This window comes from Balaenoptera ricei, chromosome 12, assembly GCF_028023285.1.
Source record: "Balaenoptera ricei isolate mBalRic1 chromosome 12, mBalRic1.hap2, whole genome shotgun sequence".
Classification (NCBI taxonomy): domain Eukaryota; kingdom Metazoa; phylum Chordata; class Mammalia; order Artiodactyla; family Balaenopteridae; genus Balaenoptera; species Balaenoptera ricei.
In genome coordinates, this window is record NC_082650.1 from 33,759,278 (window position 1) to 33,780,453 (window position 21,176).

Sequence of the window (21,176 nt, forward strand, 5' to 3'; positions counted from 1 at the left end):
CATTAAGAGAGTGACTTTGCTCCACTAGAATAACAATATACAATGATCATTATCACAGATAACAAACCCCCATTATTTTCAGCTCATTTTCCTCAAAATGACTTACTGCCCTCAGGAGAGATGGCGTTATATAACAAAATCTGGTAATTTTTTTTTTAACGTAGATACCAATTAATAAGTCCCAAATTCTCCCACAACAATAATTTAAAAAACCAACTCAATCCATGAGAAAATAATTACAATTAAGTAGAATAACTGAAGAGGCATCTGTTTTTTACTTTTTGTTGTAGGACATGTAAGGAGACTTACTGAATATATATGATACATCATTGATACGGCACTTCGCTGAAAGTAAGCATTCAGATTTTATTAGGGGTGTTCAGGTGTGTGTGTGTTTCTATACATAGAACAGTATTCTTAGAGACAGAAATGTTTCAATAGAAATTTTAAAAATTAATTTATTATTTATTTATTTTAAAATTTTTTTACTTTTTGGCTGCATCAGGTCTTAGTTGCGGCACACGGGATCTTCACTGAGGTATGCGGGCTCTTCGTTGTGGCGTGCAGGTTTTCTCTTCTCTAGGTGTGGCACACAGGCTCCAGGGCACGTGGGCTCTGCAGTTTGTGGCACATGGGCTCTAGCTGAGGTGCGCAAGCTCAGTAGTTATGGCACGCGGGCTTAGTTGCCCTGCAGCATGTGGGATCTTGGTTCCCTGACCAGGGAGAGAATCCCCATCCCCTGCATTGTAAGGCGGATTCTTTACCACTGGACCACCAGGGAAGTCCCATCAATAGAAATTAAAAGGTAATTCTAGGGTCAGTGAATACAATACTGCTAATCATATAACTTGTATTAATAATAGTGTTTTATAGTCTGATCAAGTTGGATTCATCTAATTAACATTAGTGTAAATCACAGACCTTTAGACCTTTCCAGCTTCTCGGACTTTCACTCTACCAAAACAAATTGTTAGTTGAAATCTAAAGTCCTCTCATTTTCATATGAAAGGCAGAAGGAAGACATTTGTAAACAGACAGTTTATTGGATTTTGTTTTGCTAGAGATGGACCTTAACATGACAAAGTCCCTGTTCCTTTGCACATTTGCTAACTTTTTTTCAAATCGAATTGCAATATTTCAGAAAGAGATTCTTTAAATGTAGATAACACATGCAGTTATGTAAGATGACTTAGGAACAATATTAAAGGAAGGTATATATATATATATATATCTATATATCTATGTCTGTCTATCTAAGTGAGAGCAAGAGTGAGAGTGGGAGAGAAAGAGAGAGAGAGAGGAAATGGCAGTGGAGAGAAAAAATAATGAAAAGAAGAAAGGAAATTGGTGAGACTTTTCTCTATTTCATTCTGCTCCATCATTTTTCAACAACTTCTGGCTAAAATCTTTGGTCTACGTTCTTCCTAACTATAGACTGAAAACAATGCTTCAATCTCTCTAAGCAAGTTAGAAAAGCTCTTGCTTTTTTTCCCCTCCCACTCTTCCTTAAACATCTATTGAGCACTTTCACATGATACTAATATAAATAAGGAACAGTCTTCATACTACAGTCCATGGAGAAGAAAGATATAGAGTTAAACCTTGAACAACATGGGTTTGAACTGCGTGAGTCCACTTCTACACAGATTTTAGTCAGTAAATACTACAGTACGACGTGGTCCGAGGTTGGTTTAATGTGCGGATACCACACTGTGGATACAGAGGGCCAACTCTAAAGTTATACACTGTTTTCAACCGCACAGGGGTCGGTGCCCCTAACTTCCATGTTTTTCGAGGGTCATCTATACTTAAAAAATGTAGCAGTGAACTATTAGAGATATGCAAATACTGTTAAAGAAGTATAGAAAAGGGCAACCAACTCGAACTAGGATTCATCAAGGACCCTTTCAGGATGACAGAGCTGAATTTTAAGAGGGAGTAGAGTTGCTCTCAGGCAGCGGTGGGGGAAGGGCTGCAGTCTTCCAGGCAGAAGAAGCAGTATTGGCAAAGGCACAGGGGAGGGTGGCTGGAGTTTAAATGGGAATGGTTGTGGAACTGCACTGTATTCTTACTACCTCCCACTTGACTGAATCAGCTGAAGACGGAGGAAGTGTGCCTGCTTATATGGTGCCTTTCTGCAAATTAAAAAAAAGATTCCCTCTGGGCAGATGCAGAAAAATGAACAGACAGTAGACATGGCTGGGCACCCAAGCACAGCACAGCTAGTGTATTGGCAAGAAGAGGGCACGCTGGATTCGAGCCCCCAGTCTCCCCCTTGGCTGAGTACTTTTGTGCAGTGTACGAACTGCACAACCACAGATGACCAGCCTTTTGAAACCTTACTTCCAGTCACAATTTTCCTAATGGCACTATCGAGTAAGCATAACTGTCTCTCGTCTCTAATTTCTGTAACCCCATGCTCTGCATACAGGACTCAGGGATCAAGGAGGCTCAGCCATGAGTAGAAATTCTCACCAGCATAGTGATCAGATGACAATTAGACTCGGTTCAGAGTCAAGACGTTTCTGAAGCAGAGAATATCTAAACTGGATTTTGGAATTGAAATTTAAAAAAAAAAACAAACAAAAAGGGGCTTCTCTGACACTGAATATAAATCATGTGGATAAAACTGTAGGTAAATTTTCCAAATACTAAGCAATTGAATTCAAATACCTTCTGCATTCTCAGTGGCAATTGTGAAATTAAAGTTAACTTTGACCTCTCTCTCCTTACGTAGGGAGGACTAAAAAATTGCCCAGCTCAGGAGGGGACAGGGTTTAAGGGGTCCACATAGCTCATTAAGTTTCTTGTGGTCCTATGGATCTCACTGGATGAACTTGTCACAATCTCTTAAAATGTCTGTCTTCATGAAGTGTGATATGTTGTTGAGGCTACAAACTTATTCAGAAAGTAGCTTAGTGTCCAGTAGACAGATGTCATCAGCATTTAGCTCACCTTTTTTCTCCATGTTCTTTTTAATTTCTCTTGATGCTCCAGCACTCATCCCTTTTTGCCCTTCAAACTACTGTCTCCTTGTTTTTCTATATTTTTCTCTTCTTGTCCAGATAATAAAAGCCTAGAATCTTAGCAAAGTGCCATGATGAATACCCAGTTCCCTCACCCCGGTTCTCTTCTTTTCATTTTGTTTAAAACAGTCGCTAGTCAGAGGAAAGCAGCAATATCTCAAAGTATGAGTGCTCTGGCCCCAAGCAAAAGTTTCTGAAAACTGTAACCAGTGTCCTATCTGTGACAGACTATCAGTCCATATTTTCATATCTTGTTTTGCCATCCTCTTGTTCACAATTTTTCTCCATTCCCTCAATTTAAGCAGCAAGACCATCTGCGCTGCTTGACTGAGTTAAGGGATCTGACAGGAAGGAAAGCAGAAACACAGGAATCTTTTGGACTTTGGCTTTAAAGGTCACCCTTTCTATGAATGTGGCACCTCCTCCTGCAATTCATTGCCAAACAGGAAATGGGATGGAGTTAGAAAGGCAGATGGAGGAGAAATGATGAGAGTAGGGATGTTGGTGGATCCCAGTTTGGAAAGAAGACAGCAGCATGCGTCCTGTGTGCCCACGAGTGGTAGGAAAGTAGTGGGGAGAGTTATTAGACCTGAGGGGAAAGGTAATCAGGGGGACAGGAAACAGGAAGAGGTCAGCAGAAATGCATTTGGATGAATTACTCAGAACAGGTTGGCCCTACCATATGTGCACTACCCAAAACACAGTCACACACACACACACACACACACACACACACACACACTCATTCAAACATTCAAGGCTCTTGGTACTATAAGTAAGCTTGTTAGAACTTTGGTTCTAACCAAAGCTAGAGGTGGAAAGTGGGGAGAAGAGAAAAAAAGTTAAAACAAATTTTAAAAACTGGAACGTAATTGACATATAACACTGGGTAAGTTTAAAGTGTACTTGACTGAGATTATGTGTCCAAGCCCTCACAGCTCCTACATATAAAGAATTTGATCTCAAAGTAGAAATTAAACTGAGATAAAAATATAAAGTTATAATTCCCGTCTATCTGAGTCTGAGATGCATTCTTGTTATATAATAAAAGTAGGGGATTTATGGTCACGTAAGATTAGAAAATGATGAGTTAAACAAATTGAAGAGATTTTTTTCACTCCAGGACTGGTCAGAACCTTTCACATGCTAATAGATGCTTCCCAAATGTAAGTGATCATAGAACTCTATTCCAAGAACATCTATAGCTTGGAAAACACGGCTTCAGTTTTTCAATGCTGATTTTGTGTAGATGATGTGCATAACTGATTACATCAATCACTCACAGAATAGTTTTGATTACAAGATTTTCAGTACAACCCGTATCTCCTTCCTTCCCTGACCCTTATTCTCCCTCACACCCTGGTCTACTTCAGCCTGCACATCCCCAAAAATGTTTCTCCTAATATTTTGGATCCATCTAATGGACTTCTTAGCTCCTACAAACACAGAGAAATGATAGACACTAAATATTCCTGTAAAACCCTAATCTGTATTCCGGCTAGAAAAATATAATATCACATCTTCCATATAATAATGGATTAAGGTTAGTTTTGACTGAAAAACTTGAATTAGAGGTAAGATATGCCATTTGATGCATGTTTCTCTCTTCTTTTTGATCAGATTAATAAAGATTTTAGACAGGAAATCATCCTTTCTGTCAGGTATTTCTTTCCTAGGTGAATTTTATTATTCAGACCAGAATGTTCTCCAGAATATGTTCGAATATTCTCACCCACATTAAAAATGTGAGCTGCTTGAGGGCAAGGATGGTAGGATACATCTGTTTATAGCCTATGTCTAGCCCCATGCACAGCACATGGTAGTTGCTAAACAAATGTTTCTTAAATAAAATGTAGGATTTTAAATTGTAGATGGTTTAGAAACCATTGTCTAACGTATACAGAAAATACATATCATGGAGCAAAGCAGTATAAATACATCAGAGACTAAGCCCACCTAGATAAATGGATTGAATGGCCTTGTATGACAGAGCAGCTGTCATTTTCCAGTTGCTAAAAAAAAAGGTTGCCTGTAGTGAGCCAGAGGGATTAGGCATTTGATGTAAATCTGTCTTGGCAATGATATGTTCTCCGATTACAGTAAGTAATATGCATGTGTCCTCCTTTTCTTAAAAAAACACAATCAAAGACTTCGAGTGTCTCAACTGCAAATAAACCCTCCTTATTTCAGTTCTGTTCCTCCATTACTAATTTCCAGATGCTGCCATACTCACAAATAGTACTTGCTGCCGCTAGTAGCTGTCACTGGCACCGTGTCCACAGACTGCTAGCTGCTGGCTAAATTCTCTCTGGGTAATTGGATCTTGCTTCATTAACTTTATGCAGCCTGGTTGAAATAGGGTTGATGGCTGCCAAGGGGACAGGAAAGGATAGGCAGAAATAGCCCTCTGTGGTGTTAGCCTTGGTGATGCTGGGTGAAAGCAGGTTACTTTCTCTGCCTCTCCCCCTACCTTGACCCCCACCCACCCTCTAGTGACGGCAACAAAAGGGACTATTTTCAATGCTACACCCAGAAGATGCTGTTGTGTTTGTCAATGACATTATGGGAGAATTTTGTACCATTTTCAGTGAGACTGAAATACGGAAGAACCTTTTCCTTCAAAAGATTTTAGGAGGAAAAATAATCACACAAATTACATAAAATAATATCCCTGGCTCCACTGCAAAACAACCTAGTAAAATCAACGGGAATTAAAATACTGGCTTAGAAGTAATTAGATGAGAATATAAATCATGATAATAAATTACATTTTGTTTCGATTTTCAAATATATTTAAGGTAAATTATGGACCACTTGCTGAACTATGAACTACACATTTCAGCTACATTTTAAGGACAAAAAGCTAATTATGAAAAATAAATGTTGCCAATGTAGACAGGAAGATAAATCTGAAAGTGCATGACTTTCCACTTGAACAATACTTTCTAGAAAGATTGCAGGTTAATGCTTAACCTTTAAGATTAAAACATGAATCAAACACTCTGAGTGAATGGAGATTTATAGAGCAATTTCTAGAGAATAAATAAACTATAAAAATATACTGCATTTGTTTGACAAGTGTGGTGAGAAACTTTATTTCACCTGAGTGTGGCGGCTTTTCTGGGGTAGTGCGAAGGGTGACAATGCCTGTGGTTTTATAACTCCCAAGGTGGAAATCACATTGAAAGACAGTGTAGTATGTGCTTACCTCTCACAGTGTGGTCCTGTGTACCCGACAGGGCATTCATCACAGATCAAGCCAAGACTTCGGTCCAAATGGCACGTCGGGCTAAAGCTATGTTGATGTCATTGGGGAACAACGGGGACAAGGAAGAAGCAGATACACAAAGTCATTAGCAGCATATTTTCATTTCTCTTCTTCCAATGTTGCTGTGACAAAAGGGTACAGGCTGGTCATTCTCGTCTCACAGACGGAGAGTAGGATCTGGCCAATCCGGGATAAAATGACATTGCTATTTCTGTAGACGTGAACACAGTCCAACGGAAAACGGTATCCCTGTGACATGCTATTAACTGATTTTTGACTGTTCTGGGTCCCTGATCATCAGTAACAAGTGGGACTGTATAGCTGCTCTTGAGGGATTCCCTGGGCCTGGCAAAATACAGTCTCACATACTTTCTCTCTAGCCAAATCCTGATGAATTTTAAGCAACCCAGAGAAACCTGTTAGAGATTTTGGAAAACTCAGTATGTGGTAGTGGAAGCGGTGGTAGTGGTGGTGGTGGTGATGGGGTTCCTCTGTCCAGTACTTCCGTCATGGGTGTCGGGGTGTGTGTGTATGTGTGTGTGCAGGTTGCTGCCCCTGGGTACTCAGGGTTGCATTGTTTACACAGACGGAACCCTCAGAAAAGCTTTCAGATGAGATCAAGCAGGCATATTCTGCCTAAACTTATAATAAAACGAAACAAACCAAAACAACCTTGCCATTTCATATCTTCTGGCATGTTCCAAAGTTTACCTCTCACTTTGTACATATTTCCATCCTGAGTCTGAAGTCACTTAGTTGAACCCCAAGTCAGGAGCTAGCAGAGTAATTACGTGCTAGCTTTAGCCTTCGTCAACCTGTTCGACTCTGGCCATACTTCTTTGCCTCGTGAGAGACACCCTTCATGCATGGACCGTTACCTTAGAAGTGACACAATGGCTCTCTGAAGAGCCATCAACTGTTCTGAATTCTGTGAGTCCTGCTCCTCTGCCGTTTTCAAAGGAAATGCCCCCAATTACTCTTTCTCTCACTATGTTTTCCCTAAACAGATTTATTTTCTATTATATATGACAGGACAATTCAGTAGAGGTTTGCTTGATGGCTAAATGAATTAAAGAGAGAACAACAAATTAAGCACTGAGCTCATTTTGCTCCTGACACTTGTATGACTTTGTAATACTTTCTTAACTTTTGTGCAGATCCGATCATGCGTACTATTTTTAAAATAATATCCCTTTGGCTTAACTCATAGTAGTCCTGTAAATAGTTAATAATTCTTTTACTTATTTATTTTTAACTGAAGTACAGTTGATTTACAAGATTGTGTTACTTTCGAGTGCACAGCAAGTGATTCCGTTTTATATATATATATATTTTTTAAATTATTTTCCATGATAGGTTATTACAAGATATTGAATAGAGTTTCCTGTGTTATTTAGTAAATCCTTGTTGCTTACCTATTTTATGTATAGTAGTTTGTATCTGTTAATCCCGTATTCCTAATTTATCCCTCTCCCACTCCCTTTCCCCTTCGTTAACCGTAAGTTTGTTTTCTATGTCTGTGAGTCTGTTTCTGTTCTGTATATCAGCGATCCCCACCCTTTTTGGCACCAGGGACCAATTTCGTGGAAGACAATTTTTCTATGGGCCAGTGGCGGAGGGGATAGTTCAGGCGGTAATGCGAGCGATGGGGAGTGGCAGATGAAGCTTCGCTCGCTGCTCACCTCCTGCTGTGTGGCCTGGTCCCTTACCGGCCGTGGACCACTACTGGTACATGGCCCGGGTGTTGGGGACCTCTACTGTATACAGATTCATTTGTATTATTTTTTGGATTCCACATATAAGTGATATCATACATTATTTGTCTTTCTCTGTCTGACTTACTTCACTTAGTATGATATTCTCTAGGTCCATTCATGTTCTTGCAAATGACATTATTTTATTCTTTCTGTGGCTGAGTAATATTCCGTTTATATATATACCGCATCTTCTTAAACAGTCTTCTATTGATGGGCACTTGGGTTGTTTCTATGTCTTGGCTATTGTAAACAGTGCTGCTATGAACATTGGGGTGCACGTATCTTTTCAAATTAAGAGCTTTCATCTTTTCTGGATATATGCCCAAGAGTGGGATTGCTGGATCACATGGTAGCTCTATTTTTAGTGTTGTAAGGAACCTCCATACTGTTTTCCATAGTGGATGCACCAATTTAGATTCCCACCAACAGTATACCCTCTCCAGCATTTATTATTTGTACGCTTTTTGATGATAGCCATTCTGACCAGTGTGAGGTGATACCTCATTGTGGTTTTGATTTACATTACTCTAACAGTTAGCGATGTTGAGCCTCTTTTCATGTGCCTATTGACCATCTGTATGTCTTCTTTGGAGAAATGTCTATTTAGGTCTTCTGCCCATTTTTTGATTGGGTTGTTTGTTTTTAAAGATTTAATAATTTTTATTTTTTGACAGTAGCAAGCTATTAGAACCAAGTAGTTCTATCTTTTAAAAAATTTCAACTCAGTGGAACATTTAAATGAATCTGTTGAGGTAAGTGGGGAAAAGCCTGGTCTGGCGTTATCTTGAGTTTACAAATCTTACTCAGATAAAAGATTTCACGTTAAGGGGTTCTGGTGGCTGCCACGAGCAGCAGAAGCAAGTTACACCCAGCCCATGGTCTGTGAGAGGGGACCCATCTTTCAGAGAGCAGCCTGTGGCTTGACACCCATGACCCAAAGGGAGCTCGCCAAGGGTGATTTTCTTGGCAGGAGTATGATTGCACTGAAGAGAAGAGGCACACGTAAAAATGGAAAGAAACAATTGTTGTTTCCTCCTCATGCTGTGATTTGCTATTGTTTTCAGACATAAACGGAGGACTGGATTTTGACAAACCTCTGGAATGCACGTATGTTTTCTTTTAAAACTGGCATTCTTTAACTACCTCATCATCTACAGAGAAAGTGACTCTTAACTAGAAGCCCTAGGTTTCCCACCCATGTGGGACTACAATGATTGAAAGAAAACCATACCAATTGTTTATTGATCCTAAATTAGTTTACCATAAGTCACGTCAAAGGTTCTTGATAAGGCTTCTGACACTTTAAAACTATTTATAAAATAGATTTCAAATTCTTAAATATACTCGTGCCTCAATTAAGGCTGACAGAAGTAAAATAAAACACACTCACTGACAGAAATCAATGCTTTTTCAGAAAAAAATTAAGCAATAACAATATATCAGATTTGACTAGCTCTTTACATTTTTAGAGTGCTTTTATGAATAATTCTATCACATTTTCACAAAATCCTATGAGCTGGTTGGGGCAGGCATAATTTTTCTTGCTCAAAGTCATATGCTAATTTCCAGGAGAATTTAGCATGGGATCCAAAACTTTTGATTTCTAACTTGATGCTCTCTTTTCCCTATAACCATCCAGTATTCAGAATTAAGTGAATTTAAACTTCTAGTAATATAACTATTTGACACGATGAGTCTAAATAAAAGCTCCTCATAAAATATATTTGTATTTGTGCTTCAATACTCCTTAAACAACATAAACTGAGGGTTCATTCCCTTACTGCTGTAACTGCAGTTATAAGTATGGAGAAGATGGTATTCAGCTACAAACATAAAATTAGAATGAGAAATAAACATGTACAACAAAAAATGTCTATAGAATTTGGATTGGCAAATGCAGCAACTTGACACTGATTTTGGCAAATACATGAAGCTAACTGTTCTGTGATAGAAAGAGGGAACTGTAAGATCTTTGTTGACTTCAAGTGATTCCAAGATTATGTCATCTAACTCTAGTTGGCTTGCTCTACACCAGCAGAGGCAATATTCGGCTCCCTGGATTATCCACTCCATGCCACAGAAGACACAAGAGATCAAGAATAGCAGGCTTTTTCCACAAACAGGGGGAGGAAGAGAAGCTATTGCTGGAATAAACAGTAAGGCTCTAAACATAGAAACAGTCTTTTTAAATGGCTGAATGTAAATTTTTATATTTATAATAATCCATTTATAAGTAAGTGTATATATGTACATACAAATGAATATGTATGTGAGCATATGTGTATGTATTTAGGTATGTGAATGTATAAATACAGATACAATTAGCTTTGTTCCAGAATGCATTTAATCTTACCTATCAAAATATGTACATTAAGATAAAATGATGCAATACGATTAAAGAGAAAAAAACTAAAAAATAAGATAAAATCAGGGGTATATTTAGAGTGCAGAATGCGTATTGTAAAAAATGAGTATATATGTGTATATGTATATATTGTACAATATGTTCATTGGATAGTGGCAGATCAACATATGGCTTTGAACTTTCTCACAGCCAGTGCAAGAGGGAACTGAATTGCCTCTTGGTTTCTGTGATGTGACAGGAAATAATGAATTTTTTCATCACTGGCATAAATTTTCCATCATTAGGGGTTAGACAATCAGGACATGGTCTACGTTTGCATATAAAATAGGAGAGCAGGACTGCTTTTAACTGTTACCTGGAACACTTGGGTAGGGGAAGACAGACCAGAAGGGATAAGATGCTGCAAAGTGTCAGTGAGTGAGGAAGCTAGGGCTAAGATAGTGACTGTCCATGAATAACTGCTGAAGGAGCAGAGGACTGAGAGAAAGAGGCGAAAAATGAAGGGCAAACTCATCTTACTTCATGACTGTGGTTTGGGTCACACGAATTTTTGAAATTTCTCCATAAGTTTTTTCTTCTTTCAGTTCAATGATATCTGTTCTCTTTATTCTCAGGAGGCCCATTTAGCAAACATATTTCTTTAATTATCTCTAAATAATGTGAAATCTGATGTAATGTCCATAATTGGATTTTGTAATTAGAATTGGGTTATTTTCTGTGTTTCTCTAAACATGAGTTTCTCATTTAGCAGAATAGGGATATGATCTGAGTAAAGACTTCATGCTGATAAATTATGAAAGCAAATACTTAGCATAGTGCCACAATAAATTAAGTAATTAAACCTGCAGTTTTTCATCCTGTCTAGCTCCTTACATTTGAGTTAGCATAGCTGTTGCCAAACACTAGAGTCATTTTTTACAATGGACATTCATAGTTTGTCTAACATTAAGTTCTATTAATTTTTTTGTTTTTTTGCTTCTCTTCAATGTCTCTGTAATTGTTTCTATTTCTATAGTGCCATTGGAAGAAGCACAGAGAGGTGAATCAGAATATACTGGTTCTAGTATTGGTTCTGCCACAAGCAAGCTGTATGATCACAATCCAGGCACTTAATTTCTCTGGAGTTTAGTTTTCCCTCTGGTATATGGGACTAGTAAGATACACGATAATCACCTGTGTGTACATAAAACTATATGTGGGAAAGTGCTCTAAAATACCTAGCACACCCTAAAATTTCTAAATAAAGTTGTTGAAATGAACATGTCCTTAAATTTAAATTTTGTCTTAGAATATTTATATTTCTCTGTTATAAGTACTAATTTTAACAACAATTCAATGTGGCCCCTTGAGTGAGTCCAAAAGTCAGCTCTAGAAGTGGTCCATCCTTTCAAAAATTTAAAGTTTAGCATTTCTGATGTGCATAAAGAAGTAGTATTCACAATGATATTAGTAGACAGAACTTATTAAGAGCCTACTCTCTGTTCAGCTTTGTGCCAAGATTATCTCCAATTTTATTATATAACTGATGAAAATCTACAATGATTTCAATCATATTATTTATTCAAACACATTCTAAGTGTTCAAGGGCAGACAGTCATGTGTCTCTTTCATATCATATTTAATCTATAAGCTGTGTGATGCCAGAAATTAATTAATATAAACATTTGAAATATTTACATTTTTATTTGCTTCTCTAGAGATAAATTTCACTACCTAGTTACAATCTATAGCTAGAATATATACATCACCAAGATGAGATGGCTAAGCAAACAGTGGACACTGTAAATAGTTGATGAAGTGATATATATATATATATATATATATATATAATTTAAATATTATATGCTTGTCTGTATTCATGCATCATAATAATTATACTGATCTATCTCTATCTCCCTACACATTTGATTTATTTTGCAATATTATCTAAGAAATTTGGAGCCAAAATGCTTATGATCTATAAGATTTATGACTGGGGATTAAATAGATAAATCACCAAGGCAAAACTATCACTAAGCCTTACAATTTTAGATGAAGGTTGCAGCAACCTTTAGTTCAATTTTTTTTTTCTGAATAACTTATGAACATTCAAATCCCATCTTCTGAATAATATGTAACTAGTCAAGTTATTCCTCAGAGTTTCTAACTCAGATTATAAGTGTAATGACTTTTTAAAAACTTTTTTAAAAGGGGAGTTTCTCTAAGTCATTAAGTGTCCCCATTATTTAGTGAATAAAAAAATTCAGGTTATTAGATTAAAATGAATTTTTCTCATCACTATTGTGCAGCTAAACTATGTTAATTTTCAAAGTTGTTTTAAATTTAAAAGACGTAATACCTCTGAAAACAAATTTTTAAACAAAATGGATCATCATTGTTCCCTCTTTCTACTTATAAAAATGCCACTTTTTTATTTAAGTATAGTTGATTTACAATATTGTTAGTTTCAGATGTACAGCACAGTGATTCAGGTTTTTTACAGATTATATTCCACTATAGGTTATTACAAGACACTGGGTATAATTCCTGGTAAAAATGTCACATTTAAAGCTGGCATTTAAAATTGGTTTTTGCCCTCTATTGCCAATTCTACTTCTAAGGTTAAAATTATTACTTAATAATTTAATAATTATTTAATGTAAATGAAAGCACCTGAAATTAAGAATCTTTAAATATTTGGTGTAACTTACATTGTTATTATTGAGTTGTCTTTATTTTAAAGAAGCAAGATCTGCATAATATACCGAACTGTAATACAATACTTAAGAACATTTTATCACTGGACACTGGGACCTCAATCCTTTTTAGCACTGATGGATGGTATTTTAACGCTTACTGACTTTCTCCTTTCAGGAACACAATTAGAATCCATTTTAAAGTAGAGGCACAGTAAACAGAGAAGAATGGGTCATGAATGCCTATAATTACCCAAGCAAAGTTCTCTCCCTAATGGCTCTTCTGCATTTATAGTAATGTTGGTCTAATTTGAGGATAAACTCATAAGGTCTATATATTCACTAAATTACATAATTCTGCAAATGTATTAGGCTAGGATTCCCATGGTACTATGAATGGTCAGCTGTGCTGAATGCCACTGACATTTTGGCTGAGAAGGAGTGCAATGCAGATGAGTGGCCAGATGCTATCCCTTTGTTTTCCTCACCTCAGTGAAAGTTTTGTATACGTTGGATGGTTCTGGAAAATTCCATTCAGCTACGTGAGTGAGTAGGTTCTCCATTGCTTGATCTGACCCTTCACAAGTACACCAGAGAGCAAGGTTTGTGTCATCTTATGACCAACATATTCATTATTTTCCTTTTGCCTTCTTCCTCTTCTCTGACATCCCTGGTTACCAAAGGATCTTCAGTTTTGTAACCATCCAGGCTCATGCCCTAAATTCTGAAAATGTTCTGATCACTAATATATAGTTACCCCATTTCCCATTTAAGTCTCTTAATGTTATCACTTAAAATGCAGTGTGTTTTTTAAAGAAGCCCTCAATGTAAAACTGTAGAGGCATTGAAAGCACATTGGACTTTAAACTTAAAATTCCAACTCTGATACTTTAATATTTTATGACTCTGAGCAAATTACTTAATAATGGTCAGTCCTTATATTAGGCTCACCATGTTCAGTCATTGCTTTAGGTGCTTTGTGTATTTTAATTTATGTAATTCTCACAAGAACCCTATGAGAGGGTCCTGTTATCACAACTAATGACAAGAGAATTGAGGCACAGAGAGTTTAAGTAACTTTCCCAGAGTCACACAGCTAGAAAGTATGAAACTCAGCATTTAAATCAAGGAATTCTCTGAGAATTGGCACTATAATGCTCTTTTCCCACTCGGAAACTCTTTTCTTAATCTATAAAATAACAGTAATAATACCCACTTATTGAATAGTTTTTGAAGGTAAAATAATGCCAAATATAGTGCTTGAGCCTATGCCTAGAATGTAGTAGGCTGCTTTCATTAAATCTTAGTTCTTTCTCTTCTTTTCCAGTGACTAAGATGGAAAATTCTGAGGGAGGAAGGTTGTCAGGAAAGAGGACAAGGATTTCATGTGAGATGAAGTGTAGGAAGCATAGTTCCTACGAGGACTTTTAAATTTAATGACAGAATTATTCTCAAAGTCTTTAGCTTGTAGTATTTATGGACTCTAGTAACAAAAGACCATTTCCATTAGGAATATCTTGGGTAAGACCTCAGAGTATGACCAACTTGATAACACCTTCACATTAAAAAATTGTAACCGACAGATTTCATTAAAAATCATTAAAAACTTTTGCTCTGCAAGCATTAATAACAGCATTTAGAAACAGGTGGAAAGTACATAAAATAATATGAATTTTATTAAGCACTAAGCTTGCCTTTAAGAAAAATTTTTACAATTTCTTTGATTTAAAACTATACTTATTTATAATTTTTACTAGTAAAAAGTGTTGATTATTGTTCAACATAATATGCCCCATTAAAATAAAAAAACATTTTTGGTTTCAGGGTCTTGCTTACGTATTTGCTTAAAGGATGGCTGCTCTAAGGGGAAAGTGAATTAGAGCAGCTGAAATACACTGTTCCCCTAAAAGGTAAAAGGAAGAGCAGACAAAATATATACTTTTAAAAGTCTGGTACAGAAAGAGAAAAACAAGTATAGTATAATATCCCTTATATGTGGAATCTAGAAAAATGGTACAGATGAATTTATTTGCAAAGGAGAAACAGAGTCACAGATGTAGAGAATAAACTTATGATTACCAAGGGGGGAAGGGGGGGTGATGAATTGGGAGATTGGGATTGACATATATACACTACTATGTATAAAATAGATAACTAATGAGAACCTGCTGTATAGCACAGGGAACTCTACTCAGTGTTCTGTGGTGACCTAAATGGGAAGGAAATCTAAAAAAGAGTAGACATATGTATATGTATGACTGATTCACTTTGCTGTACAGCAGGAAACTAATACAGCATTGTAAAACAACTATATTCCAATAAAAATTGATAAAACAAAGCAAAACAAAACAAAAACAAACAAAAATCAAAATCTGTTACAAAAGGTTATTATTTTAGGTGAACAAACAGAAAATTTTAAAAAAAGACAGAAAGAAACCTGGATGAGTAGAGAAATTGTATGAAGTTTGCATTAAACTTTTTCAAGATGTAGTTTATGTAAAATAAGATGTAAATTATCACCCATATTTCAATATTCATATAATTTATCATATAATACCATTATAACTATATCAATAAGATAAACATATATATATATATATATATATACATAATATGATATATGATAACATGATAAACCCTGCGCTAAGGGACAGAACTGGTGCTTAAAGTTCAACTAACTGATTTTTTATTTTACCTTTTTGAGGGGTTTATGACTTGCCTGAGAGTTACAAATATTGTGTGACTGGGACCCAAATGAGCAGCATTTATATTAGTAGTCTTTTTATTACAGTATGAAGATGTGTGTGTGTGTGTGTGTGTGTGTGTGTGTGCTAGTGCTTGCCTGTGGGCACAGGTCTACATTTGTATAATATATGTCTTCTGTTCTTTGGAGTTGGTTTAGAAAACCTATTTGAGTTCTGTCTCTTAGATATTAAATCCCCCAAACTAGAGCTAAAATACTAAAAATTCTGTGGAATAAATAGCCATAACTTTAAATGTTTTATATTTAGAAAACCTCACAGTATCTTCTTGAGAAATTCATGCATAAATTTATTATTTTTTTATGTGTGACAAGAGAAAGGGTAAATTCTGTATCAAAAATGCACTTGCAGAACTGGATTCCCAGCTCCTGAGAGAGGTTAAGTTTGTTACTCACTTATTGGATGGGATATTGAGTGGACAGGCACAGGGCTGACAGTCATCAGAGGTTCCTTTAGTAGCATCACCATAGAAACCAGGAAGACATTTATTGCAATACAGGCCACCAGTGTGATCCTTACAGTTCTGAGGAAGAAATGCACATCAGAGTTTATTATTTCGGTATCAAGCATCAACATGTTACCAAAAATACATCTACAGAATCATTAGTCTATTCCCCGCCAGCAAGAATAATTTTCCACATTAAATGGTCAATTTTACAGCTGGGAAAGAGCACTGAAAGTTAATTTAATATCTAGCTTATAAACTACACACTAGTTTCAGCATATGAATACTTACAAAAAGATGACTGAAATTCATTATAAATTTTTTTCATTATGCAAATAGTATTTCCTTTTTTTCTTTGGTTTTTTTTTTAAGGAAATACAAGTGATCGTGAGTGTGTGTATGTGTGTATAGTTATAGAGTCTTAATAATATATGTTTAATGGAAATTGTACCTGATTTAGGTAAAAATCAATTGTTCAGCTTAAAACTGCTGATTCAATGAGAACTATGGCTAATCCTACAAATCCTCTGACACTATGGCCTTTTACATCAGAGATTAATTTGGACCTCAGTAGGCTCTGATGATGTGGACAATGCACTAATGTATTACAGCTGCGAGGGCCTTGCTTCACTCATAATTTAAAAATGAGAATATTGAAAAATTTAAAAATGTATACCAATAAATAATAAAACCACAAGGCACATAACAATTTCCCTAACACACTGTTTTTTATTTTTTATTTTTTTTTAACATCTTTATTAGAGTATAGTTGCTTTACAATGGTGTGTCAGTTTCTGCTTTATAACAAAGTGAACCAGTTATACATACACATATGTCCCCATATCTCTTCCCTCTTGCATCTCCCTCCCTCCCACCCTCCCTATCCCACCCCTCTAGGTGGTCACAAAGCACCGAGCTGATCTCCCTGTGCTATGCGGCTGCTTCCCACTAGCTATCTATTTTATGTTTGGTAGTGTACATATGTCCATGCCACTCTCTCACTTTGTCACAGCTTACCCTTCCCCCTCCCCATATCCTCAAGTCCATTCTCTAGTAGGTCTGCACCTTTATTCCTGTCTTGCCCCTAGGTTCTTCAGACAATTTTCTTTTTTTTTTTAGATTCCATATATATGCGTTAGCATATGGTATTTGTTTTTGTCTTTCTGACTTACTTCACTCTGTGTGACAGTCTCTAGGTCCATCCACCTCACTACAAATAACTCAGTTTCGTTCCTTTTTATGGCTGAGTAATATTCCATTGTATATATGTGCCACGTGTTCTTTATCCATTCATCTGCTGATGGACACTTAGGTTGCTTCCATGTCCTGGCTATTGTAAACAGAGCTGCAATGAACATTGTGGTACATGACTCTTTTTGAATTATGGTTTTCTCAGGGTATATGCCCAGTAGTGGGATTGCTGGGTCATATGGTAGTTCTATTTTTAGTTTTTTAAGGAACCTCCATACTGTTCTCCATAGTGGCTGTATCAATTTACATTCCCACCAACAGTGCAAGAGGGTTCCCTTTTCTCCACACCCTCTCCAGCATTTATTGTTTGTAGATTTTTTGATGATGGCCATTCTGACCAGTGTGAGATGATATCTCATTGTAGTTTTGATTTGCATTTCTCTAATGATTAATGATGTTGAGCATTCTTTCATGTGTTTGTTGGCAATCTGTATATCTTCTTTGGAGAAATGTCTATTTAGGTCTTCTGCCCATTTTTGGATTGGGTTGTTTGTTTCTTTGATATTGAGCTTCATGAGTTGCTTGTATGTTTTGGAGATTAATCCTTTGTCAGTTGCTTCATTTGCAAATATTTTCTCCCATTCTGAGGGTTGTCTTTTCGTCTTGTTTATGGTTTCCTTTGCTGTGCAAAAGCTTTTAAGTTTAATTAGGTCCCATTTGTTTATTTGTGTTTTTATTTCCATTTCTCTAGGAGGTGGGTCAAAAGGATCTTGCTGTGATTTATGTCATAGTGTTCTGCCTATGTTTTCCTCTAAGAGTTTTATAGTGTCTGGTCTTACACTTAGGTCTTTAATCCATTTTGAGTTTATTTTTGTGCATGGTGCTAGGGAGTGTTCTAATTTCATTGTTTTACATGTAGCTGTCCAGTGTTCCCAGCACCACTTATTGAAGAGGCTGTCTTTTCTCCACTGTATATTCTTGCCTCCTTTATCAAAGATAAGGTGACCATATGTACATGGGTTTATCTCCGGGCTTTCTGTCCTGTTCCATTGATCTATATTTCTGTTTTTGTGCCAGTACCATACTGTCTTGATTACTGTAGCTTTGTAGTGTAGTCTGAAGTCAAGGAGCCTGATTCCTCCAGCTCCGTTTTTCTTTCTCAAGATTGCTTTGGCTATTCGGGGTCTTTTGTGTTTCCATACAAATTGTGAAATTTTTTGTTCTAGTTCTGTGAAAAATGCCAGTGGTAGTTTGATAGGGATTGCATTGAATCTGTAGATTGCTTTGGGTAGTAGAGTCATTTTCACAATGTTGATTCTTCCAATCCAAGAACATGGTATATCTCTCCATCTATTTGTATCATCTTTAATTTCTTTCATCAGTGTCTTATAATTTTCTGCATACACACACTGTTTTTTAAAATTGAAATGGTATTTTTCTGTCAATTAGTATTTTTTGAAACCATGTTCTTTTCAAAAATAAAAAAAATCAAAATAAAGTAATTTATATCTTGATTTCTTCAAATTAATTAAAGTATATTCATAAACCCACTTTGTGTTCACAAAATTGATCAAGACTGGTAAAGGTGAGCAATCAGATAATCAACAAATGAAACTGTCTATAAAGCATTGATAAGTTTTAATGATGTTTTGGCATCATGTAAACATAACTTCTTCAGTCTCCAATGATACAATAAAATGTATCTAATGCCTATTACCTATCATACGATATGGATTTATTATGACTGAAATACATTTTTAATTTTACAAGCATATAAAATGCTATTTTTTCCTTATTTCAAAAGAATTCATCAGAGCTTGGAGTGCAAAACCTTTAATTTTATCATCAATAACTAAATAGGTAGAGGAAATGGCTAATAGCCAAAATATAAATTCACTTTAAGCATAAAGTAAAAATTTATTAATCTGATTGACCAATGAGATAGCCAGTTTGATTCAATGAAAATTCTGAATTATTATTTCTTTTAGTATATTTTTAAGAAGCTCAATTTTAATTACACTTAGTAAATGGATTTAATTTTTAAAACCCATAAATAAACACTTCTGAACATAGCTTGTTAAATTCCTTGGGGAGAGGGACAGATTCTTTATTGTAGACAATGTTAAATGAAAATCCAATAATCCACTTGCTTACATTCTGTAAATGTGGGAGTTAAGCTCAAAATATATGAAGTTTTCAAGCTCTGAAATCTCATGAGAGTTTCATGACAGTGAGTAGGTAATTCTTTAGTATCTGGTGATACTTGAAAATAGGTTTTCCTTTAAGGTATTTAAAATTCTCAAATTTGTTTAGCAACCCTCTATCAAAGTAGCAAAGGTGTTAACTTTATTATCCACATTTGTCTAAATAACAGCACATTGGGATGGAAGGTGCAAAACATGGATCAATTTGATGAAAGGCTTTCCTCTTTGATTTCATCTTCATATTAGTTCCTTGCAGTTTTCAAGTTTAAAGTTGTCTCTTACTAAAAAAAAGTATATTTTTTCCAATATTCTTTGCATATTGTCAGATTGACACAATCAAAATTATATCTTCAAAGACTTAGGGGCTTTAAAAAATAAGATTATAAAACTGATTATGTTTTAACCATGTTGAAAATGGTATTTCTAAAACTCAACTGAAAATCTTGCACAACTCAGAGACCCTGCTTTTCTTTACTGATTTGAAAGAAAAATAACATGTAGAAGTTTCTTACATTTCCTAATGTCATATTTCAGTTAATGTAAATAAAATTAATCTTAAAACTCAAGTGTTTCTGCAGTTGAAACCATAAAACAACATTAGACAACAATACAATGGAAAACCCAAACTGAAAAAGACAAAAGGTTCACTCTGATGGGCTGGTTATTTTTACAGGTGTCCTGCTACAAAAGTACTTTCCAAATGTCTATTCACATCGCTTATCACAAGAACAATGACAAGGAACAAGTATCCAATCTTCCCATGTGGCTTGAGAGTTTCCTAGGTCACTTCAAAAGTACTTTGAGTCAAAATGACCTTTAAATATATAGTAAGTCCGCCCTATAACAGAGGTCTGGATTTTGATCTGATATCAAAAAATATTTCAGTTAATTTCTAATTAGATTTCAAAGCCAAACTAAAAAGCAGTTTATCTGTAAGTTTTGTAAATTTTCTGTCTAATGCTGGTGGGGGGAAGCATAAATAATAAAAGAAAAGGAAGCTAAAATGCGGGTCAACCAAACAGTAAGAATGCCTTTGATGTGCAACATTTAAATATTTTTCTCTTTGTGGATCACATTAGAATGAATATACTCAAAATGGAACATCAGCATTTAGTTATCAATACCATTTCAGATAAAGAGCATTTGAAAGTCTCCAGAAATATGTTACATGATCACCTATTTACCAGCTACAGTGGAAATCTCAGAAAACACCCCAGATTCTGTCTCTATCATCAAGATCTCTGTTGTTTCCCTAAGATTCATTGTGTTATTTGAAGGAGCCTCCTATCTCCCTGTCCATGAAACAAAGTCAGTAAACTAGGCTTCATTAGTAGAAGGCCTCACATATCATTGATCCCCTCCCTTCTTCCTCCCAAAATTATGCTGGATGAAACTATTTTATTCTAAAACAATGGGCTTTCATTCTTAGAAATATTACATAACCAAATGAACTAACAGCATGATTTTAGACTTAATGAATGCA

General features: G+C 35.8%; 1 protein-coding gene across 1 annotated transcript in view; it reads right to left on the minus strand.

The window, feature by feature from the left end:
* The window catches only part of LAMA2 (laminin subunit alpha 2), a 623,785-nt gene that overhangs the window by 225,166 nt on the left and 377,443 nt on the right, over window positions 1-21,176 (minus strand). The window contains exons 17-18 of the mRNA XM_059941243.1: window positions 16,249-16,376; window positions 6,235-6,321 (exon numbers count right to left, since the gene is read on the minus strand). Of these exons, the coding sequence (XP_059797226.1) occupies window positions 6,235-6,321; window positions 16,249-16,376 (215 nt within the window). The remainder of the gene's footprint in view (window positions 1-6,234; window positions 6,322-16,248; window positions 16,377-21,176) is intronic.